This window comes from Lolium rigidum, chromosome 2, assembly GCF_022539505.1.
Source record: "Lolium rigidum isolate FL_2022 chromosome 2, APGP_CSIRO_Lrig_0.1, whole genome shotgun sequence".
Taxonomy (NCBI): Eukaryota; Viridiplantae; Streptophyta; class Magnoliopsida; order Poales; family Poaceae; genus Lolium; species Lolium rigidum.
In genome coordinates this window covers 71,407,139-71,418,259 of record NC_061509.1, presented here as the reverse complement: position 1 = coordinate 71,418,259, position 11,121 = coordinate 71,407,139, and the positions used below count along the sequence as shown (strand labels likewise).

General features: G+C 42.3%; 1 protein-coding gene across 1 annotated transcript; it reads left to right on the top strand.

Annotated features, from left to right (window-relative positions):
- Positions 1-1,906: 1,906 nt before the first annotated feature.
- LOC124689867 (protein RGF1 INDUCIBLE TRANSCRIPTION FACTOR 1-like) lies at positions 1,907-3,352 on the top strand. Its single transcript, XM_047223327.1, has 3 exons — positions 1,907-2,134; positions 2,265-2,495; positions 3,170-3,352. The coding sequence occupies exons 1-3, from the start codon at positions 1,907-1,909 to the stop codon at positions 3,350-3,352; spliced, it is 642 nt and encodes a 213-aa protein (XP_047079283.1).
- Positions 3,353-11,121: the final 7,769 nt, after the last annotated feature.

Sequence of the window (11,121 nt, the reverse complement as noted above, 5' to 3'; positions counted from 1 at the left end):
ATTAGATTGTTTTGATATTTTGCGAACCCTAGCACCCCTCCATATATGCGCCGTCGCACCTTCCCCCCCCCCCCCCCCCCCCCCGCCCCTATAAATATGCGTCAGATAACCCACCACGGTTGCAAATGGAATAGACCATTGAAGGACGATGACCATGAAATATTTTGCAACTACTATATACACTTATCATCCCAATTCCCACCTCATAGTTCAACTCGCCGCTCTACCATGTTTTGTGACCATCTCGCATCTACACGACATATGCGGCTACCACAACCTTCTATCAGGTGATCAAGATGGGTTAGTTCATCATCATCGTGTCTCTAGAATACCAATTATTTTTCTAGAAAATCTTATTTCCATTGACATTGTTTTTTCGTCCTGGACGTCTATCTTCGACACCTTCTCACCTCAGATTTTTCCACTCTCATATGTCTCGAGAACATATCTGCTCTCTATCTTGCATATGCCCTACATCGTTACCGCTCACTCTTTCATGACTGATGCCTCTCTTATGTTCGCCGTTTTGTCTTCTATGTTACACATATTACGATTGAAAATACCAAGAACAATGTAGATGTAGACAAGTAGTATGATTGAGAGATTGGTATCGACAGTGTTGTTACCTCGACGTTTGTCAGAGCGGGGTGGAGGCGACAACTAGTCCATGCCCATCCACAATGACGACGACGACATTGCTCTCTGGACATATTGTACCTGACCAGCAGACAACAAAATGCACAACAAAATCAAACACAAACCGTATGGTGATATATGTAAGATCCAGGAAAGCAAAAATGCCAAGAACAATCTTCGTAGCTAGGATGGATAATAAGTACTTGGTACGAGTGAGAGATTGCTGTCGACATTAATGTTACCTGGATCGACGTTTGTCCGGGGAACGACTGGTGGCTTCGAGGTTTCTGCAGATCTACGAAATGTGGTGAGATTTGCTCTATTTATTTGCTAGAAGGGAGAGGGGGGATCAAAATGAAAACAAACCATCAAGGGTTTCATGCGCGTACAAGTGCTAGTTTTTGAAGGAGACTTGCTTGCTTTTTCTTTCCAAGGATATCTTGTGTCCAAGATGTGAGCTCACATATTTTGTTTCGGTCTTTGCTCGACTGCGTCGCCACAAGACCATTTAATTGTCCGTGAGTACCAAAATGAATCACCTAAAAATGTCTATTTCAAAAGGAAGAAATACAGTTATGCCAAATGCTAACGAGATGAAAAAATGGATCTCGTTTGAATTTGGCATAACTGTAAAATGCATTTTTCTTCTTTCAAAATAGGCATTTTTTTTATCTGATTCATTTTTTGCATCTCCCTAGCACTTGGCATAAATTTTAATCTTTTTTCAAAATAGGCATATTTTAGCTGATTCATTGTAGTACTCGTGCAGAAATAATTAAAATTGAATGGGCTTGGCAGTCGATAGCCTGAAACAAAATATGTGAGCATACATCTAGGGGGCCCAGTTATCAGTGGAAAGAAACGCGAGAAAATATCGAAAACAAGCCCTTGTACGCGCGTGAAATTTTCGTTGGCTTTCTTTCCATTTTGATCCATTCACTCTCTCCCTCCCAGCAAATAAATAGAGCAAATCTGTCGCCACACTTCGTAGATCTGCACAAACCTCCCAGCCAACAGCCGCTGCCTCCATACCGGACAAACCTCGATCAAGGTAACAGCAGCGTCGATACGCTCTCGCTCGCACTAGCTACTTATTAAGTTATTATCCATCCTAGCTAGAACCATTGGTCTTAGCATCTTCGCTTAATTTTTCCTGGATCTTATATATACCAGCATACTGTTTGTGATTGATTTTCCTGTGTATTTGTTGTGTGCTGGCCGGGTATAATAAGTGCAGAGAGAAATGTCTTCGTCCTCGTCATTGATGGGCATGGACTTCAGCGACGACGAGGCAGCGGCGGCGGAGAACCGGTTCGAGCGGTTTGTCCCGTCGTGGCTGCGTCCCCTGCTCAGCGCTAAGTTCTTCGAGCCGTGCGCCTTCCACCCGGAGCTGGTCAGGAACGAGCGCAACCACTACTGCCTCGACTGCGCCGGCGACAACGGCGCCATCTGCTGCTCGCTCTGCATCTCCACCCACCGCAGCCACCGCGTCGTCCAGGTACGTACGGAGAAGCTTTTATCCATGCATGCATTACGCAGGACAGCGTGATCTTGTACACCATTCTCTGACTCGCGCGGCTAACAAATGGCGGCGGCGCCCATTGATTGTGTGCTGTGGATGGATGCAGATCCGGCGGTCGTCGTACCACGAGGTGATCCGGGTGGCGGAGCTGAAGGCGCTGGCGGACGTGTCACTGGTGCAGACGTACATCATCAACGCGGACAAGGTGATGTTCCTCAACCCGAGGCCGCGGGCGCCGCAGCACTTCAGCAAGTGCGTCGGCGCCGCCGGCGCGTGCGAGGAGTGCGGCAGGGGCCTCGTCGACGCCGTCTTCCGCTTCTGCTCCCTCGGCTGCAAGGTATTACGTCACGTGTCACTACCTACCTACCGAGCCCTAGCGCTTTCCGTTTTTGTACGTAGGTTCTTTCGTGGATGGTTTGGATTACTTCCGGATTTTGAATGAACGGAATCAGATCCATCCTCCCGTAGATTTTTTGTTGTTGTGGTGCAACTTAGCATTAGCTGTTGAATAGATCTGCATGCATCACACGCAGTTTTTGTCTGGTAGTGTCAAAGGTGCAGGCTGTGTGTATCCTACTGCATTTAGGAAGGTCAATCTCTGTTTTGGAAAGCTTAAATTAGGAATGTCTATCTAAGCCAATATTTTACCCACGTCTCATATGTCCATTTTTTTTGTATATCCATATTATTGTTCACATATGTTTTGCTCATTGGGATACTAGTACCGGGGGAGAGTTTCATCGCAAAAAATTGTCCGTAGACCAATTCATTCCCGAAAAGTTGCGTAGTTGCCGTCTTGCCAAATACACTATGGTCGATCATCATAGTTCCCCATTTGGTAAGTGCCACTCAGATTAGAAAGTTTGCTGAACCTTTTCTTTTCAGTATGAACAAAAATCATGTCGGAATGTACATATGTATTTCCTGCTCAGTTTCGCTTGTTAGTTGTTACTCGTCTGACATATTTCTTGCTACGTACTGATGCAAATTTACGTTATTTGTTGCTGGCAGCTTAAATCAATGGCGTCTGATGCTAATCTGACATTCATCCTTGACCCAAAACACAAGCGGGAAGGATCAGAAGAAGGAGATCTGTCCGGGCCATCCAACCTTCAGACGACTGGAAAGATCAGCTACCGCCGTCATGCCCGGAAGGGCGTCCACCGCGCCCCCACACAGGCACCCTTCTTTTGAAGAAGAGATTGGTTCTTTTTCTTCGTTTTTTCTGCACCAGCGAAGAAAACGATTTCGCATGGGAGACATGGTATTTTCCCTCTCTTGGCTTAGAGATGGGTCAAGAGATTGATACTTTAATCGGCTATGCTGAGAATTTTCTATTTCACAATTTATTTCCAAACATTTCGCAGTTTAAGTTGGACACTTTGAAGACACATTATGCATGTTGTAATGCCAATGTTTAGTAATGTTTTACCGTGGATGTGATAAACTCATTTTATTGTGGATGCTATAATGTGGTGTTTCCTAATCTCATTTGTTGTTGACGTCGTGATAATGATGTTTGGTAATGATATTTCATTTTCTCGTAATTTCAAAATTCAGCCGCTGAAGGGTGTTCCCAAATAGGGGCACTTCCTACGGTACCGCTTGCTTTGCCTGGTAGTTAGTGATGTCAGCATTGTCTACTTGTTGTAAAATCCACATCAAGATGATTCATACCGGTTAAGGATCATGTTGATGTGCATATTTGCCTTGGCCCACCAGCCCATTTACTAAGCTTCGTTATCGCAGCCTCGTTTTTGTGGGATAAACCTTAGCCCACGTTGGGCTGTTCCAGTTAGCGCTCGGCCGTCCTATCATTTCCATGGTCATTTTCCAAAAAAAAAAGACGTCCATTTTTTTTGTAGGAATTAATTGGCACATGCCGGTAAAAATTCTTAGAAAATCTAGTAATCAATATTCCATTAGTATAAGGGAACACGACAAGAATCCAACTTCAAATTTTAGGCAACTCATAACCATTCTTCTTACCGGTGAGATTTACCAGCAAGTAACAAAATGATTTATAGGTATTCATTGGCTCGTATATGTAAAGATTCTCAGGAAATCTAGTAATTAATATTGCATTATTATAAGGAAACACACCAAGAAACCCAGTTGGAATTGCTAGGCAACTCATAAAAGTTCTCCTTATGGTGAGATTTGCCAGGAAGCAACGAAATAATTTGTAGAAATTAATTAGCTCATGCCGGTAAGATTTTCAGGAAATCTAGTAATCAATATTATTAGAAGGGAACATGCCAAGAATCCAAGGTTGATCTGCTAGGTAACTCATAACCATTCTCCTTATTGGTGAGGTTTGCCATCAGCAAAAGTATTACTGGTGCTTTCTTTTCTTAAGGGAATGATTACCGAGATTTTTTGTGAGTTTGTAAAAAATAAAAAGTGTGAATTCAGTTCGAAAATGAGTTGTGCTACACAATCAAAGAATTGTGGTCTGGTAAAATGTCTTCACTTTTGGAATGTGCATGTAGAATGCAATGACATACTACTGAAACACTAAGTATTCCTCGAGATATTTACTACCTTTTGCACGCCAAGTCATTTGTACTTTTTTTTTTTGTAAATCCTAGCATCAGGACAAGGCTAGATAGGGGTAAGCCCAGTCCAAGCCCGAAAGCCTGATTGTTGAGTTAGGCTCCGGCTCCGGTTTTCTATCATACTCGGAAAAGGACATTGTTTGCGTTTTGGTGCTCGGTGAGACCATCCCAGGCTTGGAGTCTTCAGCTCGGTCTTATTAAACCCTAACCCCAAAAAACCTAGCCTAAGAAATGTTCATGTCTAACCCGAACCATTATTCATGATACTTCTTTCGTGTGTGTTGTTTTGTATGCCTAGCAACCTAGATCTTTCTTCCACTTCTATTTTTTATAATCACAAATCTTCTTATACATGAAAATTTTATAAACTATAGTATAAATATAAAAAGTTTGAGCTACTCTATAAAATTGAAGATATAGTCATCGGTCGTGATGGAGTCGGCAGGGGTTAATTATTATACCTCTTGAAATTAGTCCTCATTTATTATATTTTATTTTATTTTTTTGCAAACCCTAGCATATGTCCCTCTCTGCACCGCCGCCACCCCCCCCCCCCGCCCCGCAAGCGCCCTATAAAGTATGCATCTGAAAACCACCACGGTTGAAAATAAATAGAATAGGCCATTGAAGGATAACAATGAAATATTTTGCAACTACTATATACACTTATCATCCCAAATTCCACCTCGTAATTCAACTCTCCACGCTAACATGTTTTGTTACCTCCTTGCATCTATACAATATATGCGGCTAGCCCAAACTTCTATCAAGTCAGAAAGAGGGGTAGTTCATCGTGTTCTCTAGAATAAACAAATTATTTTGCTAGAAAATCTTATTACCACTGACAGTGTTTTCTATTCTTCAACCGTCTAACTTTCACCCCTTCTCACCTTGGAGTTTTCCACCCTTATATGTCTCGACAACATATACACACTCTCTCATAGGCCCTACATGGCTACCACCACACTCTTTCATCATGGATGACTCTCTTTGTCGCCCCCCCCCCCGTGTCTTCTATGTCATGCATATTATGATTGAAAATACCAAGAGAAATGTAGAGGTAAACATGTAGTACCGGCGAGAGATTGGTATCAACGGTGTTGTTACCTCGACGTTTGTCGACTGGTGGCTAGAGGCTGGGCGGTTTCTACATATCTACGAAATGTGGTGGGTTTTGCTCTATGTGTTTGTAGGGATGGAGAGAGGGAAGGATCAAAATGGAAAGGAAACCATCAAAAATTTCATGCGCATACAAGGGCTAGTTTTCCGGGGAGAATTGCTTGTGTTTCTTTCCAACCATATCTAGGGCCCCAAGATGCATCTTTGTGTGCTCAGATATTTTGTTTCCATCTTTGCTCTGATGTCGACTGCCAAGACCACTTAATTTTAATTTATCCACAAGTACTAATATGGATCAGCTAGAAAAATACCTATTTCAAAAGGAAAAAATGCAGTTATGCCAAATGCTAACGAGATGCAAAATTGGAGGGCAGCCGTCATAACATGTTAGCATGTCAATAATATTCTTGCAAGGTCTACAGGTTTGGATCATAGCTTACCATATGGTGTATAACATTAACAAGGAGGGGAGGTTCACCGAGGCCGTCGGCCCCCACCGTCATTGGTTTGTTCTATGGAAGATAGTCGGCGCGTGCTATGAGTGTGGCTTGTAATGGAGGCTATTCATCTAAAAATTTCGGAAGGAGGGAGTTTCCTTTAGACTATTCATCTAAAACTTGTGATTTTTGCCTAAACTTCATACTTTCGAATTTGGGTATAAAAATGGCATGTACATACATACATACATACATACATGCAAAAAAAAAATTGAAATTTTTTGAGGTCTGGAAATATGAATTTTGGGGAGTTATAGTGTTTCGGGTTCCATGGAACCTAGGTGTCAACACGAATTTTCGTATATATCTTTGGAAAGAAACGCGAGCAAGTTTTCTTCGAAAAATGGCCCTTGTACGCGCCTGAAACCCTCGATGGTTCCCTCCCTGCAAATAAATACAGCAAATCTCTCGTAATATGTACAAACCGCTCAGCCGCCGGCCGTCACTTGCAAGGCTGCAACCCAGACAAACGTCGAGGTAAGAGAAGCATCGTTACCAGATCGTACAACAATGTCGGCGTCGGAGTCGTTGATGGGAATGGACTTCAGCGACGACGAGGCAGCGGCGGCGGAGGACCGGTTCGAGCGGTTCGTCCCGTCGTGGCTGCGTCCCCTGCTCAGCGCCAAGTTCTTCGAGCCGTGCGCCTTCCACCCCGAGCTGGTCAGGAACGAGCGCAACCACTACTGCCTCGACTGCGCCGGCGACAACGGCGCCGTCTGCTGCCCGCTCTGCGTCTCCGCCCACCGCAGCCACTGCGTCGTCCAGGTACGGATAAGCTAGCTTTATATAGCACGGGCATGCACGTATCACGCACGACCATGGCGGCGGCGTCCATTGATTACGTGTTGTGGATGGATGCAGATCCGGCGGTCGTCGTACCACGAGGTGATCCGGGTGGCGGAGCTGAAGGCGCTGGCGGACGTGTCCCTGGTGCAGACGTACGTCATCAACGCGGACAAGGTGATGTTCCTCAACCCGAGGCCACGGGCGCCGCAGCACTTCAGCAAGTGCGTCGGCGCCGCCGGCGCGTGCGAGGAGTGTGACAGGGGCCTCGTCGACGCCGTATTCCGCTTCTGCTCACTCGGCTGCAAGGTATGCGTGCCTCTGCCTACCTACCTCGCCCTAGCCCTTTCTGTTTCTGTACGTAGGTTCTTCGTGGATGGATTGGATAGCTCGGGGTTTTGAATGGACGGACTCAGATCCATCGTCCATATATTTTTCCTTCTTTTTGTTGTTGTGGTGTAACTTAGCATTAGCTGTTGAACAGATCTATTGTTATCTAGTATAGTGTGAAAGGTGCAGGATGTGTGTATCCTACTGCATTTAGGAAGGTCAATCTTTGTTTTGGAAAGCTTTAATTAGGAATGTTTATCTAATCAAGCCAATATTTTACCCACGTCTCATATGTCCATTTTTTTGTATGTCCATATTCTTATTCACATATGTTTTGCTCGATCACTGGGATACTACCGGGGGAGAGTTTCATCGCAAAAACTTGTAGACCAATTGATTCTCGAAAAGTTGCATAGTCGCCATCTTCCCAAATACAGTATGGCCGATCAACATAACTGCCCATTCGGAACGTTCAAATTCCTGGCATAGAAATTATAGGACACTATACTACATCATTTGGATAGTCTAGCCTCCCAATCATGGGTATGAGTGACACGCAGTGTGTTGGCGTAGATTTTTCTGGGTTTTATTGGCCTATAATGTTCAAAATAAAAGTAAAAGTAAAACACGAACCAACATATAATGACTGATCGACATAAGCATTTAAGTTATTTGTACTATTTCCCCCAGATGGGGAGGGGAGAACTTCGCAACAAGCAAATTTGGTGCCAAATTATGGCTCTGTGCATTATGTTTGGAGATGACAGAACATGTGCATCATAAGGGTTTGTTATACTGCTTCAAATTGTATTGACTTGTCTTGTTTGTGCAGAGGCAGGGCCACAATAGAACTTTGCTACCCAACTTGGCCATAGGATTTTGCAACGATAGTATTGAGATTAGAAAGTTTGCTGAACATTTTTTCATGTTGGAATGTACATATTTATTTCCTGCTCAGTTCCTCTTGCTACTAGAATACTGGTCTATATATACCTTACTGATGCTTATTTACGTTATATGTTGATGACAGCTTAAATCAATGGCGTCTGATGCCAGCCTGACATTCATCCTTGATCCGAAATGGAAGCGGGAAGTATCAGAAGAAGGAGATCTGTTCGGTCCATCCAACCTTCAGACGACTGGAAATATCAGCTACCGTCGACATGCCCGGAAGGGCGTCCACCGCGCCCCCACACAGGCGCCCTTCTTTTGAAGAAGAGATTGGTTGTTTTCGCTCGTTTTTCTCACCAGCGAATGATTTCGTATTGGAGACATGGTATTTTCCTTCTCTTGGCTTAGAGATGGGTCGAGAGATTGATACTTTGATCAGCTATGCCGAGGATTTTCTATTTCACAATTTATTTCCAAACAATACGTAGTTGAAGTTGGAGACTTGAAAGACACATTATGCATGTTGTAATAGCAATGTTTGGTAATGTTATTTTATCATGGATGTGACCTGTTGCTATATTTTGGTAATTTATTTTATTGTGGATGCTATAATGTAGTGTTTTCTTATCTTATTTGTTGTCAATGTTTTTGATAATGACGTATGGTAATCATATTTCATTTTTCTCACAATTTCCTGCCCCAAAAAATCTCACAGTTATGAATGGGGGATTTTCTTTTGGACGTCCGTTAGTGACATCAACATTGTTCTATTAGTAGAAAATTTCATGTCAACATGATTCCAAACTGTTACGGATTTTCTTTTGGTAAATGGAGACTTGGTTTTGTCTCTCTATTTTCTAATTGGTGTAGATTCGCCATAAACTTGTATTTCTACACTATTTGAGTGCACACATATCATAGATAGTTCATTTTTACAAAGAAGCCCTTCAATTCGCACACATCCAAAAAAATGTTGTTGAGCCAGTCCAACACTTCAAAATATTTTTTGTAAACAAAATAATAGCATGACCCCACCATTAAGAAATAAGGACATGTCAGCAACCAAGGATATTCTCAAAGATGTCCGACTGTATTGGAAAATGTTGTCTCCAAATAATTTGGAGGAAATGGTGACCCTCTCACAAAGTTACAACCATAGATGTTTCATATGATATTTGTTAATCCTATAGTCCTATTTTTGATACATCCAATGTTATAAAAAATTGTTTTAAATTATCATGATGATTTGCATAGGTTTAACTTGGAGTGTGGGTGCTTTTTTCTTTCATTTCTATTCGCATCCCCTAGGCAATTAGGTCCCATGAAGATTTGGCTTTTACATCCAACTATTGAGGTTGAGATCATATATTTCAAGTTAACGGATAAATCATTATAGGAAAATATTACTTACACGCGTGGGTGTGGGTGTATTCGGTTACCATCCATTTTGCTTTGAGATTCGGATAAAATGAGGACAAAGTATCATTATATTAAACTAAGTAAAGTCCCTACTTTCCTTAAGCTTTTCCTTTACTTAATTTTTTATAAACATTCTTTAGACTGGTCTCATGCTATCAAAACCTTTTTAGTGTTAATTTTAATAAAATGACTATTTTTAATTCTCTATAAACATACATGGAGATGCCTATTTTTAGAAACAAATGGAACATGTTTCTTAATGGACGGCATTAGTGAACGGCCCATTTACGATGTCTTCATGCGACAATGCTCGGTGGTCAACACAATGAAGGAACATTACCCAGGAAACTATTGTCATACCATGTTGGCGATAAAGAGCGGGTGCAATGAGTTTTTTTTACTAAAGCTTCATTTGTGCATGGGAATCACTCTAACAATAGTCAAGCACATGACCCCGTGAGCAGAGGCGGAGACAGGCCCTAGGCCACCCTGGCCATGCCTGGGGCGTGGTTGGTTTTTTCTTCGTTGACTGTCGCAACAGTACCGTATTGTAGCATACTGTAGTACACTGAAGGTCTTGAGATCCTGGCTACGCTAGTGCCCGTGAGGCTGTTGTATCCTGTCATGTTGATCCTTATGTTTGGTTAGTTGATCTGCATGAGACCATGGACATCTGACGTACTTCAATAATTTAATGAAAGGGTAGGATTATAGTCAAAAGAGTTAGGTGAAACAGGCAGATCTCCCAACTCTCCACACACGCACAACGACATAAACAGATTGGAGATTTAGTGCACATGGACACCAGTGATCCCCTCTTTTAAAAAATCATGTATTTTGAATTTCAAAAATTCTGAATAGAAAATGATGCATCCCACAAACGTGCAAAATGTCAATTCCAAAAAAATTGTATTCTAAGTTACACAAAAATGAAAACAAACTAGACCTGAGTATGCACATTTTCAAATCTCCAAAAAAAATCAGATGTTATTTGGTTAAGATTCGCTAGAAACTTGTATTTCTTCACCATGTGAGTCTACACACATCACAGACAATTCATTATTCCAAAGAAACCTTCCATTCACGCACGACAATACATATCCAGTATTTTTGGGCTTAGCCAGACCAATACCGAATTTGTTTCCTGTTAAAAGATATAACATGACCCTTTCGTTAAGAATTATAAGAAAAAAATGAGCAACCAAAGATCTTGTCAAAGATGCCTAGGTGTATTGAAGAATGTTATCCAGAAAAATTGGACAAAACAGTGGCCCTCCTTCCGAACCTACTCTTTTTTGAAAGCATGTACCATACCTTAGAGCATCTCTACCGTCGCCCATAAATAGGCGTGACACGTGCACCGATA

Bases quoted from the DNA above. Each gene is read 5' to 3' on its own strand.
- LOC124689867 (XM_047223327.1), top strand. From the start codon at position 1,907: ATGGACTTCAGCGACGACGAGGCAGCGGCGGCGGAGAACCGGTTCGAG. The intron at 2,135-2,264 runs GTACGTACGGAG...GGATGGATGCAG, and splicing joins GCAGCCACCGCGTCGTCCAG to ATCCGGCGGTCGTCGTACCA. The intron at 2,496-3,169 runs GTATTACGTCAC...TGTTGCTGGCAG, and splicing joins TCTGCTCCCTCGGCTGCAAG to CTTAAATCAATGGCGTCTGA.